This window comes from Thunnus albacares, chromosome 13 (assembly GCF_914725855.1).
Source record: "Thunnus albacares chromosome 13, fThuAlb1.1, whole genome shotgun sequence".
Classification (NCBI taxonomy): Eukaryota; Metazoa; Chordata; class Actinopteri; order Scombriformes; family Scombridae; genus Thunnus; species Thunnus albacares.
The window spans coordinates 339,730-363,024 of NC_058118.1; the positions used below are offsets into that span (position 1 = coordinate 339,730).

Below are 23,295 nucleotides of genomic sequence, written 5' to 3' on the forward strand. Positions count from 1 at the left end.
TCCAGTGTGTTTTTGAGTCAGTTTAACTCTTAATATTGAGAAGAACAAAGCAGCTTTTTTTGTGGGAATCTGACGTCCAGTCAGTTAAAAATATTGGGGTGGGCAAATTTCCATGTTTCATACATTGACGTCTAAACTTCGTTAATGGATGGTTGATTTAAATATCATGATACAAATGTCCTTTATGAAACTAAGACTGTGTAATGTGTTAGTATTCTGTAGAGGCCCTGCAGAAAATATAACAGTGCTGTGACTGATTCCCAAACAGTTTCATAGCGTTTCTCTGTATCATGGATGATTTGTAATGACTATTATACACAGAGACAGACAGACACTGCATCTGGACTGTTCACATGTGCCACCTGGTGGTTGCTGGTGCACACTGCAACTACTCCTGGATAAATTATTTCACCCCTGTCACTGCCACCGTGGCATTGAAATGAGTGACATCTGTATGTGAAATGGTTAATAACAACAATTTGCTAACATGTGAGAACCTTTGCTTGTCACTTTAGATAACACTGTTTGGGAAGGATGACACAGGCTGTTTCCACATATGTAATTAATTAGGCTATTAATTCACACTAACTAAACAAACTAACACACTAAATAATATACCATACATTATGCTGTGCTTGTGTAATGTTGGGTGTTACATTTTTAATAGAATGGCCATTCTATCCTCTTGGCTTTTATTTTGACGTTTTTACACTTCACTTCCACTTCCTGTCTGTCCACCATGCTATTGAAATTTTCAACCTAAACCAATGACCCTTCAGGGACTGGAGCGTAGAGAGTGAGATGCACCTTTATGTCCTGTTGTAGTGTGTAACACAGGCTCTGCAGGCTGCATGTGCGATCCTGTGGGTGTGGCTGCAGGCCTTCCAGGACAACATCATAGTAAGGCTGTGGAATGATGCTGTCCACTGCCAGGGCCTGGCCTGCATCCATCACATGTTTGATCAAGTCCAGGTCCACTGTGCCCCACGGTTCACTGTCTGAAGGAAAGTATAAAATGTTGGATTCTGGCAATATTTCATTTGAACAAACTGTCACCTACTCAAGCTACAAAAAATCTCAAATCACAACTTTGTAAACAAATACATGTTGACTATTGCATGTTTGAAATATCATCAGCGCTTTCCTGACGTTCATTTATGTATTCATCTTTATTTTCTGGTTCCAGTCAAAGTCCATTAGGCCAATTTTGTTTGTCAGAAAAAGGGAAAACAAAAAACACTACGTAACGAACAAAACTGAATTCTGTTCATCAAATGATTAAACTACTGTGGCTGTGAAATCCTCAAAACAACAGGAAAGCCTAAAACATATTCCCTGACACACAATGTTTGAGAAGAATGAGTAATGATAGTATGTGAGAGCTACCTGTGTAGAGTTCCTGGATCAGAGCACACAGACTGTAGATGTCTGCCTTCTTTGTGCAGGGTTGCTGTTTAACGACCTCTGGAGCAGCCCATCTGTAAAGGCTTGGGGGCAGGGCTATGTGCATGGAGGGTTTGACATGTGGGCTTTCACTGCTGGACATACACACATGAAATATGATTATAACCAGGGTACCTGTAGATGTAAAAGGGACACATTTAAACTGTATTTTACCTGTATGTGAACTTAACTAATTAAAGCTATGTGTTTAATGAATAAATCATTACAGCATCCACATAAATGGTGGAGTGTGGAGAAAAGATCCCATCCATACCATCTAATTTCATCTCCCCAGTAAATAATGTATTTCTGTTTACAGTGCCTTGTCTAACAATTACACATTGACTGCAGACCAACAACTATATGGTAAAACAACAAAAGGCACATTTAGATTCTCTTTCATTTTAGCTGTAGGTTAAATCTCCATTGATGGATTGTATCTTAAATAGCAGATGGTTATCATCTATCTCATGTATCAACATTAAGTTAAGGTGTTGGGCCTTCAGTACTGAAAACAAACAGCCTCTGTCTCTTTGGCAGAGACATTAAACAACTACGTGTCATAATGTAACTCTCCCATAGATGTCACACACTGATTTATGCAGAGCCTTTGGCTTCCAGAATTGACTGACTCTTACTTACAATACAGTGCTTATAGAAAATCATCATACCCTTTGAAATAGTTACTTTATTTGTCATACAGCCTGAAATTTAAAAAAAAGATCTTTTCCAGTTTTATTTACAAATTTGGCCCTACAACACCAAACAAATGAAGAAAGGCCACAGTTCTGAAAATTGATAAAAAATGAAAAACTAGAATAACAGAGCGGGAAAAGTTATCAGGTTCCTGATTTAATACTTTGTAGAGCCACCTTTTACTGCAATTACAGCCATCAATCTATTTGGATATGTCTCTACTAGCTTTGCACACCTAGACTGGGGAGTATTTGATGATGACAGCAATAATCCAACCGAATTTCATGAACATCCAACTTTATCCTAACATGGCCCTGCATTTGGTGGCGCTATTGCAAAGTGCCACCAAATGTGTGCCCAGCAGGGTCACTGGCCACACATTTCGAGTGTTGCAATTTTCGTCAATTCTGACACGTGTGCCAATTTTTGTGAGTTTTCGAGCATCTATGCAAGCAGCAATGAGTAGGCCCTTGCACCTTGCATGCGTCAGAGGGAGTGCAGCCGTGATATCGATCCTGGAGGTTGGTTGACATGGCTCTGAACTGTCAGGATTATCTGACGCTGTGTGAATGGGTAAAATGTGTATACATTTGATGAACTATGTGTCATTTAGGCCTCCATTCCTGTTGCATGTAAGCAATACTGCATAAGTGAAATATTAATGCAACAATACATTTACCAGAGGGCAAATGACATGAATATTGGACATTGCATGTAGGAGAGAATTATTACTTCCTGTGTCCACTATGTGGTGCTAGAGAACACCCACTAATTAGACGTGATGTTGCTATTTAGCACATGTACACCACACCATATAAATTTCAAGTAAATCAGATGATGTTTGTCACATAAGGCCAACTTCCTGTTGCCAGTAGGTGGCACCATGACTATGACTCAATATTTACATGTGCATATGTTCAGGCCTGGATTCTCATCAAGCATGAGAAATTTGAGGCAGATTGGACAATGGAAAGCTGAGTTACAACAACTTCCTGTTTAATGCCCCAAACATGTTTTGGGCAAAATTGTCCACCACGCTACACCAAGGGCTTTCCATGAAAACTAAAGAAGCTTCACAATTTAGCAGCGCAAAGTTGTTTAGATTAATTTAGTTTAATCTACCAAATTTGAAGTCACTCAGGTTAAATCTCTAGGAGGAGTTCATTAAAATACAACACCTGTCAATGGTTTCACTTTGCAAAAAAATGCAAAGTTGATTCAAAATGTCTGAATTCCTGTTGGACTTAGGGTATGGCTCCATAAGGCTTTTTTTAAGTCTGGAGATGGTACATCTGCCTACCAAATATCATACATCTACGTCAAATTTAAAGGTGGGGGATTTGACTTTGAAATTTTCCAGGGGTGGCCCTTGAGCCATTTTGCCGCACCCAAACCCAAGACCCATATCAGATACCAAGTTCTGCTACTTCTTTTGCCTGTGCAAAGTTTTGTGAGTTTTCGAGCACCCCTACCTCAAAAATGTTGAGAATGATGAGAGCAATGAACCCACTGAATTTCATGCACATCAAAGAAACTTTGTTCCAAAATCGCCTTGCGTTTGGGGGTGCTATGGCTCCCACTTCGCACACTTGAGTCCAATCACCACAGAACTTTGCAATTTTCACAAGTTCTGACATGCATGCCAATTTTCTGAGCATCCTAAGCCCCTCCAAAATGCAACGGCATACTAGAATATTAATAATATTAATCCCTTCAAAAACAACAGGTTCCTTGCACTTTCAGTGCCAGGGACCGTTGGGCCCCTGGCACTTTCATGCTCGGGCCCTAATAATAATCATCTCCACAAAAACAATAGGTCCTTGCACTTTCAGTGCCGGGGACCATTGAGTACCTGGCACTTTTGTAAATATGTAATCTCGAGCATCACATACTGCACATAGGAAATAATATTTTACCATTCACACAGTGTCCAATAATCTGAAAATTCAAAGCATATCTAATAATAATATAATAATAAATGAGTCAGCTGATGACTTTCTTATTGGTTATGGAACTACGAAATCATCTTTGCATAAACAACGAATACTTTCAGGCTACAGTCTGAGTAAACCTGCTTGAAATGCATTTAGCCAGTTTGTGAGGCCTCAAAAATACACACAATGTGTTTTGCTGAGAAACACAGAATGTAAACAGAACTGTATGTTTACAAGAGAACTCTAACAGGGTAACTTTGAGTTAAATGTACACTGGCTAATGTGTCTGGTGAGATTACTGTCAGAAATCCTAACATTAAAACTATGATTTGTAAGGTTGAAAGTAAAATGTTAAACTTGTAAACATTTGAAAATAAGATTGAGTGTCTGAAATAATTGCTTCAATGTTCAAACTGTAATGTTTGAAGTGTTGATGAAACCCTCTTTTAGGACTCTGCTGGGATTTCTGATGGAGTTTTAACAGGGTGAACAATCTTCATGAAAAACCAGACCTGCCTGGGTGTGAACTCATGGACATGCACAGTCTGGTTTGAGACTCTTTTTAAGTGAGTACATTTTTGGTTTATTAACACTTTTTATACTCAGATGAGGGCAGTTTAACTTTTACCTCCCTCAATGAGGATGCACTGAGCCTTGTTAGGCCTTGGCTTGCCTACCTGGGGATCATGAAGCCTAGACCAGTTAGTTTGGCTACAGCGAGCTTTGTGAGGACTACGCTGTGGGAAGACAGGGCCCTCATCACCAGGTCTCCTCTGTGGAGGTACTGCAGACCCTCACAAACCTGCAACACAACTGACAGCAGCCATCTGTCCTGCAGCACTGGGAACTCTGCATGCTGCAGGGACAGGCAGAAGAAAGCACACACACATTCACAAGCTACAATATTGTTTACTATCCATAGTTTGAAAGGACAGCAGTACAATGCAACTTACACAACCTTCCTTTCATTTAACCATTGAAAAATGAACTGTTTTAGCATTCAGAGGCAAATAATAAATTGCCCATCTTATAGTACGAGGCAACCCCAAAATGACTATTAAAACTGTCAATTTTCTTGCCTCAGAAGCAAATGCATATTTCACCAAATATGGTTAAATATCCTACTTTCATCTCAATACTTGAGGCAAGGTTGTGTGTGTTCAATGCTGGACCCTCAATGTCCTAGGCAAGGATGATCACTCCACTATCTTTATATGCCACGTCTATTTTTACCAGACTGACTCAAATCTCTGAAGACTAAAATTCACTTGTAAATGTGTATAAATGCCAATATTTATTTACAGTTCACATGAAATGAATATGTAATGATGCATTTCATTTGTTATTGGCTTGTCTTTACATACTAAATGTCTTAATATAGTTTTTCTAGTTTGTTTCTGTCACTTCTCTCAAGTATGTGAAGCAGAAGGAAAGCTACAGTTTTCCTTCTCCTTGATAAATATAAGTATATATAAATATAAGAAATACTAAGACATACTTTTGATGCCGATACAGTTATGCACATATTTTTTTCTACCTGGCTGAGGAGACTATTACGCATGCGATCATAGATTGTTCTAAGGATGATCAAGAAAGACAATATATGAAGGAAGAACTTGGGGTTCAAGAGCTCAGCATTAAAACTTTAATGAACCTGCCAAGTGGGTCAAGCAGTAGCGTTTTCTTTGAGTTTATTAGACAGACTAGAATAATGGGTCGGATTTAACCTCTGGTCCACACTCCAAAGCCAAAGGTGGCGGTAATGCACCTAATACGCTGGTTGTCAACTGCCATTATAAACCAAAAAAAGGAGAAGTTTTTTTTCAAATAGAGTGGTACATCCTGTCAGCCAAGGTGTTTCCTATCTGCGCAGCATAACACGGCAGCTCCTCCGTGAACTATTTCACCCTCACAGTCCCAGTGCTTCCTCTGCAGGCTCCACTTCACTCAGTTTCATTCAGCAGACCCACTCTAACCCCCCAGAGCAAAATCACCAAATCACAGAAAACATCCCTCCCTGCTGATACCAAACACTTATGTTTTTGGCCAGGCTGGCAGGGCGCAACTGTGGTGCATTTGGATATGGAGCAGGATCTCAAAGAATACATAATCATACACTATAGGTGGGCATGTTGGAGGCTGTGACAATCACAGCTAATTATAGTTACAGCAGCCACAATATGCTGCAAAGAGCAGATGATGATTCTTTCTAAGCTGAATTCACTTTTCTGGACACACTGATGACCCAGTAATCAACATGTTTCCCCTGCATAAAAAAAAATAAAATTAAAAAATTAAAATGAAATTACTTTTAAATGTCATTTTATGACTGAAATTATTTTTAAGGTTTAAATCAGTTAGACTCGACTGTCACAGGCAAAACTTCTACTCCTAGTTGCTAGTTGTTGTAGTTAATCTTTTTTGTAGGCATTAACGGAATAACCAGAATAAAACTTTATTTTTTCTGTATGATCATGTGTCAACAGATTAAAGGACGTCAAATGATAGTGGACATACAAGCAAAACATGAATAAAGGGTTTCAGAGGTTTATATGGGTGCGCCCTCACCAAATAGAGTGACCAAAATACTACGGAACATGGGTACATTGAGTTTTTGGCCTGCTCTTACCAGGCGGGCGGTGCAAGACACACTCATTCTTGGCACCAAGACTGCAGAGTGCTCTGCTACTCTCTACTGGGCCTCTCCTCCCACTGTGGCACACAGCGAGTCACCAGCAGACCAAAACAGCACAGTCAAGGTAATAACCTCAAAATGGCAGTTTGCCGTGCACCAACACCAGTATAGAATGAATACACTTTAAAATCCTCCATGGGTTTTTGTTACCTTGTTGTGCAGCAGGTTGTGCAGCGTGCCGATGCTGACTGGCTCAAAGACCAGGCTGGTCTTCTGGAGGTCATCAGACAGACTCACTGCCATCAGCTGCAGCAGCTGCGGATGGAACAGCTGGCTGGATGTACAGTGCATAAACACACACACACACACACACACACAAAAAAAATACATAAGATTTCTCTGTATGCTGATGATGTTATTTTATTTCTGAGTAATCCTATGTCCTCAGTCCCAGCTATCATCAAGATAATTATTGAGTTTGGGGTATTTTCTGGATATAAGATTAATTATTTTAAATCCATGGCATTACCACGTGGAAATTTACGATGCTTTGTTTTATTGGGACTTATTCATTTTCCGTTGTCTCCTAATGGGTTCAGGTATCTAGGCATTTTTGTTTCTTTTATTTTGGATAATATCAATCATAAAAATGAATCTATACCCAGTGGTGAAAGAAATTAGAAGATATCTTCAAAGATGGGGCCCTTTTCAATACTTGGATATATTTTTACCATGGCTATTCAATATTGAGGTATATCCAATGCAGATGTTGCCTTATCATATCCCACTTAAGTTTTTTAAATCACTACATAGTATGATTTGTAAATTTGTGTTGAAGTATCCGCACCCCAGAATGAAGTTGGAGAAATTGCAGTTACCTGTGGACAAAGGAGGATTAGCACTTCCTAATATAATGTACCATCACTGGGCTTCCAAAATTAGATACATCACAGAATGGATAGAAAATTATCATAAGTCTACATTTCTTGTTTTGGAAACTACTGGGTATGAGCCTGTTCTTTCAGATATGCCATTTATAAATGATCCAGTTTCACTACAGGGGATAAAGAAAAACTATTATTAGAATTACTCTCAAAACAAAATCAAAATCAAATACACAGGCACTTTGGGATAATTAATCAATACTCTGTTTTGCCACCTACTGTATGTAATCCCAATTTTTGCAGTCTTGTTCAGATGTGGGTTTCAAAATATGGAGGGATGCTGGTATTTCTAAAATACAAGATTTCTTTTTAGAAGGAACTCTTAAATCCTTCTTATAACTCAGGGCTGAATTCAAGCTTCCTTAAGCACATTTTTTTCATTATTTACAATTTAGGAGTTACATCCAATCCATACCAATATATGAATGGTATGTGCATGAAACATAAGTTATATTTATGATCAAATGTATGTTAACAGCCATACTATTAATAGTAAAACATACTGGTGGGAAAATTTTGGGTCCCGTCTTGATGATGTGATGTGGCAAAACATTTTAATGAATGCAAAGAAAATGACATGCTCTAACAAATCCTATGAGACCCAATATAAGATAATTCACAGACTACATGTAACCCCAGCTATTCAATGTAAATATGAGTCTAAGTGCTCCCCATTATGTTTGAAATGTAAAAATAGCTGTGGTACATTTAGTCATCTTATGTGGTCATGCCCTAAAATGGCAGTTTTTTTGGCGATCAGTCCAAAACAAGATTAAGAAAATATTTGAGATAGATATACCTCTAAATCCACATCATTTTGTATAGGGGTTAGACTCTAATTATAAACTCAAGTACAGGAATACTCTTAGAATCAATTTGTATGCTGCACATCTCATAATACTACAAAAATGGCCGGACAAAGAGCCCCATAATATTCTAACATGGTATGAAAAACTTATGTCCATTTTGCCATTGGAAAGACTATGCTGCGCGCTCCACAACTGACCCTCTCCTCTGCACTCCGGGTAAGAGTGCTAATGAAATGTTGAGTGGATTTCGATTGAAGATTTGAGGTGACTTGTGTCTTTTCAAATTGAGAGGTGCTTATGGAATATGTGTGAGAGGATTATTATACAATCCCGCTTCAATTCACCACCTCACCATCTGCATCGTCAATTTCTCCTGTCTCCAAAATGTTCATACGCATGGGTCAGAGTTTGTGTACAGTTGCACACATTCTCCTGTCAAGTTTGTTTTTATAGATCACAACTTTTGCATAGGAAGTGGCGCACATCTTTTTCAAGCCCCTTTTTGTGCGTACACAAAGGTTATAATTGAGACCCCAGGTTACTACAGAGCATGTAAAAGTCCCTGTCTCTCATGACATCACAACTGTTTTGGAGCCAATTATGATCCAGTATGCAACTTACACAAGTGTGATGTAGAAACTTGAAGAATCCACTGCACATACACTGAGAATGGATTTTACAGTGATGAAAAAATATTTTACATATTAGAATATAATCCAGCAAATATATAGATTAAAATCATAAATATTTGTTTAAAACAAGCAGCAGCTTGAGATTGAAGCCAATTCAGAAGTACCTTAAAGTGCCACCAATGGTCGCTAGATGCTGGCTCCAAAAAAATCCCTGGCTCCAACTGACTCCCATTCAAAAAGTGTTTTCTAGAAATACTAAGTCAATTATCTTTTTGCTCCGAGTCATTATGGTCTTAATTGCAAAATTCAGGCTCTCTAAAGTGTGTGGTGACGTGTGCCGGTGGTCGCAGCTTTGTCATGTTGGATAAGGCCTGCATGGAGCTACGCTGCATTGCTAAACTCTGATAAATGGATCAACACAGTTACTTAACCGTAATGGATCTGCGTTTGTACAATTTTTGTTTGTGAATGCACTTTTAGACTGATTGTCTAACAACTGAGTGAGGGAGAGAGAGAGCACTGCACTGTGTCTCTGCCTATGTGTGTTGGCCTTTATGCTCACATGTGGCCAGCAACTAATTAAACTATTAAACTATCAAATCCACAGCCCTTGGGGTCCTTGGGTGTTGTGACAAAGTAACTTTATTTGCAAAAAGGAATTCTAACAGCTTTGCTATAGACCTATCAATGTGATAGCATGTGATAGATCACACATAAAAAAACTGGAATTTGTCAAGTTTAGAAGGAGATGTGACTGAAAACATGTTGGTAAGTTCTTAAACCTCGTCAGTTTCTATCAGGCATCACTAAAGAGGTTTGATGAGTATTTTTAGGTGAGTTAGTAAGGATACAATTAGCTGAACAACAAATTGAAACAACCCAGTAATATCTGAGATGAGGGTTTGCACATCTCTGCACTACTAGGTCACTGGGAAAATACAGTATCTCAGGTGTCAAAATTATTCACCAAACCAGAGATCCAGTCTTCAGATTCAGAACCCAATTTGTTCGACACTTCTTCAAGTGCACATTAAATAATCACTGCAATCCATAAATAAAGCAGATTCCACAGTAAAAGTAGTGCTCTATGTACAGTTACCTCAAAGGATGAAGACTATAAAAAATATCACAGTATCAAGCAGGTGGTGTTTGATGCCAGATACATTCTACTTCACACGTGTAATATTTTACATCACACATTTCATATATGAAACAACTGTCACGTATTCAAGTTAACAAAACAACTACCAAAAATGTGACTTTTCCACACACACACTCACCTGCAGTAGTCTTGTTCTATGAGGAGCAGGTCCAAATAGGCTGTCTGAGTGTCCCTCATTGTTTTTACTGTCACCCTGGAGCCCCTCCAGCTTAAACTGAAACACATAATTGTTGTATTGTATTTATTGGGACCATATACAGTGTTAAACATAAATGTTAACATGTGATGTACTGCACCAAATTTAGCTTAAAGCTAATTTTCATCTGCAGTCCCTTACAATTGAAACATATAACAGCAGAATAACAGACAGTACAAAGCAAAAAACACACAGGACACATTATACAAAATACAAAGCTACACACAATAGCACATCACATACACCCACAATGTCACCTATAAATTAATAATAGGGGTGCGCAAAAAAATTGATTCACATAAGAATCATGATTCTATCTCTGCCAATTCAGAATCGATTCAGAAATTCCAAGACTCAATTCATATTTTTCAGTCATGCCACAATGCTGTTTCCCATTTTTTCCTGACGTGTTAGCTCGCTAAATCCCACAGATGGCACAATGATGCTGCGCAAGTTTTTGCCTGAACTCCAGGGGCATGAAGGAAGTGAAGTGTGTGTCATAGAAAGACCGCGAGCAATGGAATACTTGACAGAAAAACAAATACAACTTGCCCCATCGGCAATGACGGCAATCATTTGGGCATATTTTGGATTTTATTATCTCGAAGGGAAGGACCTTGACAAGACTAATGCGATTAGTCAGGCATTCCTGCGCACCTCTGCAGGTTTGTGCAGTTGTGGGGATATTTATTTGCAACCACCGTGAAACAATCAGAAAATAACGTTTTATTCCTCTCATTCACTGGCTTTCTCACTACCGCTGCTCGCCTCCTTCATCCACTCTCTAGCTCGCTCAACCCATGTTTATATCTCTCTCTCGTCTTTTTTAAAATGAGTCGGGAACCGGTCAGCAAAGCCTAACGTTACTTTTAACATTATCAAACCAAGAGAAATGTCCTCCTCTCTTCCCAGTAATGTTTCTGTCTTCCCTCATGGCAGGGTTGTACAGCGTTACAGGTTGTGTTTCTCCAAAAGTTGATTCTGGTTCAACTTTCTCGCTGCGCTCCTTGAAGCTCATGACAAACTACCAAAAACAGACAAACAAACAAAGCAGCAAAACAACAAGCGTTTAAACAGCTGTTATGTATTTTGAAACAGTCAATAAAATTCAGTTAATAGTGAAGGTGCCCATTTCATTACTTTATTTTCATGTTGTAATAAATAGGCTATACAAATGTCAATTTGACATTAATCTGCATGAGAAATTAAGAAACAATAACAAAATCTGTTATAATAATCATCAGCTTATAGTGATCAATTTGACCAATTTGATCAATTTTCTTGTTTGCACTTTGCAGTTAAATGTAGCAGGCAGCTATTGTTTGTTTGATTTTGTTATTTGAAGTATGAATTTAAGTTATTATTTGAAGTTTTGCACTTAGCAATTTATCTGTGCAATCATTTTTATTTGTGTATTAGTGTAGGGCTGCCTTGGTTTTCTATTGACTGAGTGGACTAAAGGAAAATAACTCTTACTTAGGGTTGACATTGAATAGTAAATGTTTACATTTGATTCAGTGTGATTTTTTTTCTTTGAGACCTATAAAAGTGACTACCGCAGTCAAATGGAAAGAGTAACTCAAAACATCAATCTAGAATCAAATCTATGAATGTATTGAATTGAGAATTGTTTTGAATCAAGAATCGAATCGATTTTGAATCGCAAATCGATTTGAATCGCAAATCGATTGTGAATTGAATCATGGCCCCAAGGAATCGAATCAAATCTTGAGATTTCCTGAATCGTGCACCCTTAATTAATAATGTAAACCTGTCAAATTAAAAGCAAGATTATTTGCATTTATGAGAAGACCATGAGATGAAATTTAGATTCAGTGGTTACAGAGCTGAGTAGTTTTTAGCAGATTTTTTAATTTAGTTTTGAACGTACTGATGGAACTGCAGCTCCTCATAACTTACTGAGCTAGTGTACACAAAGTCACATAGTAGAGGAGGGGCAAAACCATTCAAAATTTTATAAACTAGGCACAAATTTGAGAATAATCTAAAATTGTCAAAGCTCAGTAAATTGAATTTCTCCAGTACCCTACAGTGATGGAAGTACATTGGCTTTTTGTCAAGAGTTTTTAGAGTTTGTTTGTATAAGAACTCAAGAGGTTTTATGTCTCCAGCCTGCTCCCAACATGTGATGCAATAAGACATATGGGAAAGAATCATGGCATGCATAAATATCTTGGCTGTGTCCTCCTTTATCAAGTCTTGATTTAATTTGCTCTATTAAGTGCAAGGTAGCAGTTTTGGTGGAATGATTTGCTCTAAAGTCAAATTGCATACAATGTAAACCAAAATTACTTGTATTAAGAAATGTTGTCAGTTGTTTAACGACAACTTTCTCAGAAACCTTTGAGAGTACTGGCAGTATACTTATTGGTCTGTACTGGCTTCAAGGTGGTCTCCAGATTTAAAAATAGGCGTGACAATGGCACATTTCCAGTCATCAGGAAAGGAGCTGTGATTAAAAGACAAGTTAATTAAATGAGCAATGGGGGGAGTTAAATATCTTTGTGTGATTTAACAAACGTGGTGTCAAATTGGAAAGCCTCTCTTCTTTTGGAGCTTTTTAAGGATCTGATGATTTTGTTTACTTGGAATTCATTAGTCTCCATCAGCTCGAAAACCTGGCCTGTAGCATCTATTGGAACAATATCCTGTTTCCCTTTCGTACATTTTTTTCCTAACTCATATACAGACTAAAGAAAAAAGTTATTACAGGCAGAAGCAACAGTAAGTTGATCTTCAATTAACTTTCCCTATACTTTAAGTTTAAAATAAAATTTTGGGTCCCTCTTTGTGAGATTATCGATGTTTTTCCAGATCAATTTACTGTTGCCTTTTGCCTCATTCAGTATATTGAGATAAAAACGAGATTTAGCTTCTCTTAGCTCTTGGATTACTTTGTGCCTTATAAATCAACATGTCAGTGTCTCCTCTAGTTTCAATTGCCTTCCTTAGTGCAGCATCTCTAGATTTCATTAGTTTCCACAAATTTTCATTAAACAACAGTCAATTGTTTTTATTTTTAGATTTTATCTTTATCCTCACATTAGCCCAAATCTTTCCTTCACAGAGTTGATTCTGTGAATAAAAGTATCACAGCCATAGTCCATATCATCAGAGGACAGTAGGCTACATCATCTCAGTTCAAGCTGTCAATTTCACTGACAATTTCTTCTTGCTTAGCTCTGGATATGCAGTGAAGGATCATTTTCTTAGTTGCTGTGGTCCTAAATCTATTTTTAATCAGTTTTCTCACACATAGGGTTTGGTTATAATCTGATAAACCAGTGATTAAATTATAACTTTTAGTTATTCCTCCTGGTTTGTTGGTAAATATCAAATCAATCTGTTTACTGGAGCATTTTGCAATGCTACTTGGGCCATTTACTAGTTGTTCTTGTTGGAATTTCTCTGTGATCATTTTTAGTTTTTTCCTCTTAGATTTATCCACCCAGTTCACATTAAAATCACCCATAAGCAACAATTCTTTGTTGAGATTGCACTTTTTCAAGACTTCTGTGAGTTGATCAAAGAAAGTGTCATCTGCAGAAGGGGGCCTATAGACACCTATGATGTTATAAGACATTTGTTGGGATAACATTATTTTTATCCTTACATATTCTAATGTGTTACCTGCATTGTAAACCACATGTTCACATTTGATGTCTCTCACATAAAAAAGCACACCTCCTCCTCTTCCATCAGGTCTGTCTCTTCTGAGACATTGGTATTTGGGCATCATGAACACACTCTCAGGAGTTGTTTGTTTCAACCATGTTTCAGTAAGACAGAGAAAGTCCAAATTTGAGTCAGACAGAAGATGAGTTAGCTGATTGCTCTTCGCAATAATGCTTCTGAAGTTAAAATGTCCACCTAATAGCTCCCTCAGTTTCAGCTTCAGGTCCCATAAGACTTTTGCATGATTGACAGTTTGGAAGTTTGCCTCCTCACTGCAGGGTTTCGACACACAGTGATGTCAGCAGCAGGTTTTATGAGAGAAACACTGGACCTATCAAGGTCTCCACAGCCCAGTAGTGAAAAGTTATTCATTGAGATATCATGCCTGGTGTTAACAAAGTTTAGTCTGTTAAGGGAGAAGCCTGGCTCAGAAAGTTGATGCTCACTCATCACCAGCACCAGTGGAGTCCCAGACACACTCAGGCACAAACCAGCACCGAAGTTCTGCAGTGCTCCAGGGGTCACTGGTCCAGGATTTAGCTGAGCATCTCCGGGGAGCAGGAGCAGCATGAAGAGGAGACCTGCTATTCTCCGAAACAGGGTGGCAGATGACCAGTCTACTGGATTGGTGATTCGCTCTAGTACCTGAGCTTGTCCATGCTGCAGGACAGAGGAATAGATTGCAAAATATCCCAGTAAGTTATGATGAAAACTCACTGTAGGAGTATCAACTGGCCACGAGCCAGCATTTGTCCCAAGCCCAATCACTTGGTGTCCCAGTAGTTTTTCCATCAACGTTAATGGCTCTGGCCAGACAGACAATACAGGCAATACAGCAGTGAGTACCAACAGTAGTCCAAAAAGCACTCCGTGAAACACAGCCCAGGTCTTTTTGCTGATGAAACATTGCTTTGAATTTGACACGGTTTTTGACAGGCATGCTCTGTGGTATGATAAATGGCCTCGGAGGACAGTCCTATGCAGCAATCTCATCCAGGATCCCAGTGGCCTGAGGGCAGAAGCTCCTCTTAAGCCCCTCAGCACCAGCCCGGTGCACCCAGAACCTCCTCTCAACCTCAGCGGGGAGAAAAGGCCACCATCCGGGCGGTTGAGATCCCCAGAAGATCCATGTGGCCAGGACCGTTTCCTTCAATGTTGAGATGGATGTACAGATGTTCTTGCTTGTCCATATGGTCGGGATCACAGCTGGAGTTTATCCTCTCCACCTTTTCCTCAATGTTTAATCTGATGTTTACATTTGAAAACCTGGACCGGCCAGATAGCAGGCGGGTGAGCCAACCACCTCCCCGTCCCAATGAGTGACCCACAGTCATATGCCATTGCTGTCCAATAATGCCCAATATTAATCACAAAAAGTTTACAGAAGTGCACAAATTTAGTGAAGCTGACAGAGAGTTGACTAGATAGGTCTGTACCTTCTTGAGTCCAGCGTGCATAGAGAGGCTCCAGCCTGCTTGGGTTACATTACCAGCAAGGATCCTTTAAGTTTTCTTCTTGTTTTCATAAAATAACTCTTCTGTTAGTTTCTTTAGTGCTGTATGTCCTTTGGAATATTGGTAACGGTACACACATTGGTCATGAATGTAATAAAATATCTCTGAGTTAAAGAAAATGTCATTACTTTCATTATTCTTTACTTTTGTTCAATTCCTACTCATAATATTTTGTACTCCATCTCACTCTGCTCTGTATTTTACTATCTCTACTATAAGTAAAGATATTTGGGCATTTATGACTTTATTAGATAGCTGCAATAAGAGATGACGGGAAAGGGGAGAGAGAGATGGGGACCTACATGCAACTGCTGCTGGAATCAAACCGTGGATGTTGCAGTTATGTGGCTTGCATCTTAATCAGTGGGCTACCAGGTGCGTGTTACTATATTATTATTTTATAGTAGCATGCTATTGCATTATTTATATATATTATAGATCCATTATAATTTTGTCATCCTGTTTTCCATGCTTTATTTCTGTAATTTGTCTTTCTTGTTCTATTCTGTACACATCCTGGGAGAGGGATCCCACCTCTGTTGCTCTTCCTGAGGTTTCTTCCATTTTTTTTCATTCAAGTTTTTTTTTGGTAGTTTTTCCTTATTCGAATCAAGGGTCTAAAGACAGAGGATGTTGTATGCTATACAGATTGTAAAGCCTTCTGAGGCATATTTGTGATTTGTGATATTAGGCTATACCAATAAAACTGACTTGACTTGACTATTTTAGTGTGTAGAAAATGAATGTAATAATTTCTCCTACATTTTTTGAAAAGATTTTCTGTGGAGTATAAGAAATCAATGAACAGGAAAAATGTCTTATTAACTTCAGACTGACTGACATATTTTCCAATTTATCAAAAGAAGCACTGTGTAATTATTATGGTGAAAATCAGATAATCCCAGATGCATAGTCTATTTATTCAGATTCTCCCTTTACAGACAATCTCTCAATGATAATAAGTCTCACCAATAATAATAATGCCATCATTCAATCAGTCCAATGTTTACGTGGTCTCTCTCTCAAATGAAGATATCAACAAACAGTTGAGACAACTTGTCAGCCTTGCTGCTTGTTTTGATCCATGTGCAGCTTGTCATGGGTAGCGTGATAGTTGCTGTCAGCAATTAATTTAAGTTGGGGAACATGTCAGGTCACTTGGTGAGTGATGGCCAGACAGCGTTTTTACTCTTCTTTCTTTCTTCCTTTCTTTCTTTCTTTCTTTCTCTTGTTGCTGCACAAAAATAGTCCTTTACTGTAATTTTATAATGTGTATTGTGCATCTGTATTGTAGACTTTTGTGAAAATGTGTCCAACCCTTGAGAAAGGGCACCTGCACCCTTCATCAAACCAAAGGAATCACTCTGAAATCTGCTATTCGGCTCCATTAGTTGTCTGTCCAGAATGTTATTCCATAGCATCTGTGAATCACAGTGGCTTCTTTTGGAAGCTCTTCTTCCAACTGTAGATGCAACAGATGCTCTCATGAGATCTGGCTGACAGTTTTCTCTTTTAGTGAGTTGTGTGTCATTTTTTACCATCCAATCATCAGTGAGACACATGGTTTTAGCAAAATCACTATTTGAGTAATTTTTTAATGTTTTGAGAGTGTTTTTAAGGCCTTCAATCAGGTCTACACAATCTGTGATTGACAGATTTGGCCAGTGTCTCTGGTATGAAATCAAAACGGTCAACACTTTACTTACATTGCCAAATTTGAAACTTAACCTGATATCAAGTTCAAGGCAAGGTCTGTCTGGGTGTAGTTGCCCTTATATTCCTAAAGACCCTGCTTGCATGTTTGCCCCTGTGAAATCATGGAGGGAGTTCACAGTTTCACATGAGGCAAGCAACACAACTATGGGTGATGCTTTGCAAAGATTTGATTGGCTGTATTAAAATAAAGTATATCTTCTGTAACAGCATTCCATTAAATTAATGCAAAACTAAGTGCTGCCATCATGAAACCAAAAATATAAACATCTCCAATTCTGCAATTTAATTTCAGTTGAACTTTATAAGGTAAAATGTTATTTCTGTGTTTCAATCTAGCCAGCAGGGGGCATCCCTTTTCACTGTGTGTGAGGATACTGAGAGCTACTGACAACAGAGTCAAACTCCTTGTATGTGTCAACATACTTGGAATTGTGTGGTTCTGGTGTGGTTTCAGCCATGGTTCTTAATGGGCTTACTTGTTCATGGAGGTCAAAGAGCCACAGGTGAAGGAGAAAAGAGGGTCATCAGCCTGGGTCAGATCACTCTCTCTGATCAGTGGAATTGATGTTGGCACAGCCAACGCCTGGCATGACTTGTCTACACACACCTAGACAAACATACACAGGAGAACACTCATGTCTCTAGTTTCACAGCGATGTGATACAGCAGTATGTGCTGTATGTACATTTAGTGAAAGCAGCAGGAGATGTATTATATTATGCATGAGAATGAAAGCACTATGTGGCAGTGTAACACTGTAAACAATAGAGTAATGATAGTTAAAAATAAATCTGAAGCACTAGGCCCAGTATATTATTCCTATAGTAAGGTTTAATACAGCGAGCTTAACAAACTTAGTTTTGACTTATTGTTTAGTGTCATGCATTCAGCTAATTTACTGCTGTGAAACGCCTCAGTCTGAACCCTGTAACACCTTCAACATGTTAAAATCTGAGGGGACAGCCAATTCAAAGACAGAAATCCTCTTGCTGGGACACCAATTATTTGGAAATAAGTACTACACTTACCTGTAATACAACATGCTTATAATTATTTTCCACATGCTAAAAGATTTAAAGTGACTAATCAATATTTTTATACTTAGAGTGGATCAACATTGTAAAAGATGTCACTTGTAGTTGCTCATATTGATGAACCCACAGAGAATTATCACCTGACTCAGCAGTTCCCCTTTGTGCTAAGTTTTTTCTTCACTCTTACTGCTCTTACGGAGCCATTTCCAGCAGCAATAGCTGTTTTTAGAGAAAAAGCTCTGATATACCCACTGTACACTACCTGCTCAGCACCAAACAGCTAACAGACACAGTTGGTGAACATTATGGAGAACTAAAGAGCCAGATATTTCCATCAGGAGTTGGTAGGGACCTAGCCCCAGTCTTTGCCTCTCATGTATTACTGCTACATTCAAATGAGAGGTCCACCTACTTCAGCACAAGACTACAGTTCTGCAGGGCCCAGCTAAATGCTGCTAGCATGGTAACATGCCGATGTATATCAGGTACAATGTTCCATGTTCACCATCTTAGTTTAGCATGGTATGGCATGCTAACATTTGCTAATTAGCACTAAACACATAGTACAGATGAGGCTGATGGGAATGTCATTAGTTTTGCAGGCATTTGGTCATAAGCCGAAAGTTTTGGACAAATTAAAATTTTACCGGATGCTAGATGAAAAGTAAACGGACCAATAGTTACTACATTTCATCTTGAGGGAGACATGAATGTCAAATGCCAAATACCATGGCATTCCATTCAATAGTTTTCCTTAAAACTATAAATGCCAACTTCATGGTGGCACTAGAGGTAAAGTCAGAGGATCAAAGTCAGTTGTCTTTACTGTCTTGGAACCATGAATTTCTGTTTAAACACTTGTGCCGATCCATCAGGTAGATGTTGAAATATTCGTATGGATTAGTGAAAACTCTGACCTGCTGGTGGTGCCAGGGACAAGTCAAAGGATCCCCAAAGTCACTGGGATTCATCTTATGGGCACCATGGTTATCTGTTCCAAATTTTACTGTAATTCTTTCAAAAGTTGTCAAGAAGTTTTACTAAAAGTCAAAAATGTAAATCTGTTGACATATTTCAATCTTGACCAAAGTGGTAAACCGACTGATTGACATTGCTAGCCCTTAAAAGTAGCTCACCACTGGAAGATGTGCATGATTTTGAAAATAACTATGCGACCCAAACATGATATAAAATATGAAATATGAAAATATAGTTAAACTTGCAGTGATTCTACTATCACTACTCCCCAACACTGACTGCACACATAACAACATGTAAATGGATACTCTATATGTTGATGTGAAATACCTTTCCGAAGCCTAAACAGTGGGCTGCTGTACAGGAAGAATTGCTGTTTGTCCTCTTATTGAGCTGCATGTCAGTTCCACTAAATGGAGTAGAAACACACACAAACATATCACTTGCATTATAGATTACACAACAGCTAATAATTATTCATAAAAATGGTCTTTGATCAAATTTTTTGATATAGATGATACAGATGTTATTCTTTCATATATGTTAGATTACGTGGTAATATTTTTAGCAGAACAAAAATTCCTCTTAAAGTGCACTATATTTGAAATGGACAAATGCCTGACACTCTGTTTTACAGCATATCCTCATATCAGATACGTCTGAGTGGTTATATGGGAGCGTATGGCCATACATACTATGTGCAGTGTCAGGGAAGGAGTATGTGTTGTATGCAGCCATGTTGTTTTGCACCATTGTTCTTAAGACACTAATTTGTCACATTAGTGCAATCTTGTGCCCTCCAATATACTATAAATAAATCCTCCACTTGTTGGATGATGCTCTGCACCATTTTAGCATGAAAGGTAGAAGCAATGACTGACCAGCTCTATTACCACAATGCACACACAAACATATGCTAAAACATTCCAGGCTCAAGCAAGCAGAATTTGCTGATAATTCCCTCAAAATACTAAAATACCATTTCTAGTATTAAACTGTAGTATTTCTTGTTCAGTAGGATGTAGATAATCTGTGTACATCACTGCATTAAGTTTCAGGTAGTTCACACTGAACATTGGGCCCCCATCTTTTTTAGGAATGAGGACCACTGGAGATTGCCTAGCAGAGAGGGAGAGTTTAGTGATGTCTGCTTCCAGCATTCAATCAGTTGTTTCCTACATTAACTTGAGTGCTTGGTGGGGCCCTTTTCTTTCTGTTGGATCAGTGTGTCTTGTTTAACAAATATTTTTAGGATTTGATATGATAGGATTTTGCGCACATTTGCTTTTTTCAGTAGAATTAAACAAAAATGTCTTTTTCCAGCTATTCAGGTTTCTCAAAATCATAAAATGTTCCCTAAAAAGAAAATTATTAAGAAAACTTCTCACTACAGAAAGCAAAAAGACAGTGTAATTGTAAATGTATGATTAATATTGCATTTCACACATCATACCATAATTTTATGCGATCCAGCAAAGATGAAGGGTGTAACAAGATGGAGGTTGAGATGTGGAATGGGCTACAGTAGAGCTTCCTCATGGCTGGGTCCTGATACAGATGTTGCATGGAGAATATGCAGCTTTCCAGGAAGTCGTGCATCTGATGAGATAGAAACCCTCTGAGTTCTCAGCAGCAGGACTAAACAAACCACTGATTCTAATAAAATTTGGTGGCTTTAGATATTCAACAGACATTTGGGTATCTATTAAAACTGGGCAAAATTTGGTTTACAAGTGAACATTTTTTTAGACTGTAGAGCATTTTGAATACTATCTCAACATGTAACATGTTCTACAATATCTCCTGGACATATCTCTTAGTAAACACTGAGCAATAGCAACACTACATAAGTCATAGGAAAAAAGTGGCCTGTGGGCCAAATCTGGCCCTCCAACACAGATATTTGGCCCCATAGTTTTCCCTTTTATAGATTACATCAAGTCTTTTCCATAACTTTTCATAAATCCACAGTAGATAACAATGTAAAAACAAGGCTCATATAAATACCAATATAACACCTTAAAATATAATTTGGCCAATGCAGATTTGACCAGAACAGATTTGTATTAAGTGTAAACAGTACTTTGTTTCAACCATTAATGAAGCAGGCCACTGCACATTGCATGTGAATAAGCTATCAATTACATTTCTACTCTCATGTATGCTCATGTTTATGAGTCATTTTTTCTACATTAGTGTTAATATGAGCTGCCGTAACTCTGTTAGCCCTCATTTACTTATTTGAATTATGACATCTGCCCTCAGGTACAACCCTGGAACTGTTTCATAAATAAGATATTAAAAACATACTGGTGTAAGAGGACAGCCTTGCTTGTTCTTGAATTTTTCAAAACTGACCCCTTTTCACCTCTTCTCCCAAGTGCGGGTTTGACAGAATGGAGGTTAGCCAAACCTCCTGAGAACACCATGACCAGTGTCCAAAATGAACTTTTTGACTCACCTGCCAAGGGGACTGGCAGATAAAAAAAATCCATTAGCCAAGGATATTTTTGAACGGCCAAAATAATAAACTGCCTTTTTGTGTCACATATAGGCTGCATACTCCTTGTAAATGTCGCTACATAATACCTATTTATTTGACAGTAGCTAGCAGCAAACCAACAGCAAGTGACAGTTTAAGGGAGAGCTGCGATGTTGAGTAGCTGATGTCCCATATGGTAAACAGTGCCGCGAAACTAGGAGTGCTCGAGACCATCTGTGGCTGGTGCTCCTTCGCCTCAGACCATCTCGAGCGCTCCTACAGTTTCGTGGCACTGTTTAGACACGTGTAAAAGACAAATATGGTCTCCTCCTAGAGATTCAACCCGACTGACTTCAATGTTGGTCATTGTCATCTAAAGACCTTAAAAATGAAAAGTTATCAAAATTTTGAGTTTTCATTGGATGCCCTTGACATGACAATGCATCGAATTTCGTTTTAATTAACTAATTTCGTTAGTCGTTTTAACTTGAAAGTAGGCTACATTGTCCAATCTTCACCAAATATCTCATGCTTGATGAAGGTCGTCACCTGAACACATCTATGTGTCAATATTGTTTCGCCATTGCAAGACAAACTGTTGTAACTCCACTCCATATCGTCATATCTTTCCCAATTTTCACATGTTTGATAACAGTCCCAGTCTGAGGACTCATACAGGCCCATATTGAATCATAGCAACAATGCAGCCTACTGGCAACTGGCACCACCTACTGGTTAGCGATTTTGAATTTACTTTTAAATTTTTGCACACTTTTTGCCATTTCCAGGCTTTGTATTTTAACGAACTCCTCCCAGAGATTTAACTAGACGGACTTCAAATTTGGTCAGTGTCATCTAAAGACTTTTACAATGAAGAGTTATCAAAATCTTAAATTTTCATTGAATGCCTTTGCCATGGCGACGCAGCAAACTTTGACCTTACGCCACAAAGCAAGAAGTTGCTGTAACTTGAATGCCCGAATACATATACGTTAGTCAGCAATGCACAAATAGTGGGTTTCTTACGAATATTTGTTTCATACAAATATTTTTAAAATTATTTGTTTTCGGGAAGGAAAAAAAAAAAAGTCATGTACCAGCATGCAGGTCAGTTACATCTCTTTCTCAGTCTCTCTCCTCTGCTCCACTGTTACGTTTATCAGCAGGTCTCAACGAGGGGAGTCACATCCACCCAAATGACGCACTTTTCCTATTTTGGACATCACTCCTGGAGTTACTGACACTTAAATTTTCTAAACTTAAAAGCATAATAAAAACAAAAACAGGACTTTTAAGCCTTTAATCGAATACAAATAATTTTGCTGCCTTAACAAATACAGATACAAATACAAATACTAGGCCCTCTGCACATCTCTAGTACACTGTCCAACCTCCACCAAACTTCTCATGCTTGATAAGAATCC

The 23,295-nt window shown here is 38.4% G+C and overlaps 1 protein-coding gene across 8 annotated transcripts in view; it reads right to left on the reverse strand.

Annotated features, from left to right (window-relative positions):
* Positions 1 to 23,295, reverse strand: part of LOC122994969 — a 57,649-nt gene that overhangs the window by 25,581 nt on the left and 8,773 nt on the right. For 7 of the 8 annotated variants that reach the window (XM_044369803.1, XM_044369798.1, XM_044369800.1 and 4 more), the window contains 8 exons: positions 20,843 to 20,988; positions 19,720 to 19,798; positions 17,854 to 17,984; positions 10,374 to 10,469; positions 6,919 to 7,042; positions 4,751 to 4,929; positions 1,387 to 1,538; positions 808 to 998 (listed from right to left, as the gene is read on the reverse strand). In XM_044369803.1, the coding sequence (XP_044225738.1) occupies positions 808 to 998; positions 1,387 to 1,538; positions 4,751 to 4,929; positions 6,919 to 7,042; positions 10,374 to 10,469; positions 17,854 to 17,984; positions 19,720 to 19,798; positions 20,843 to 20,988 (1,098 nt within the window). The remainder of the gene's footprint in view (positions 1 to 807; positions 999 to 1,386; positions 1,539 to 4,750; positions 4,930 to 6,918; positions 7,043 to 10,373; positions 10,470 to 17,853; positions 17,985 to 19,719; positions 19,799 to 20,842; positions 20,989 to 23,295) is intronic. The other variant, XM_044369801.1, reaches the window with a different exon arrangement.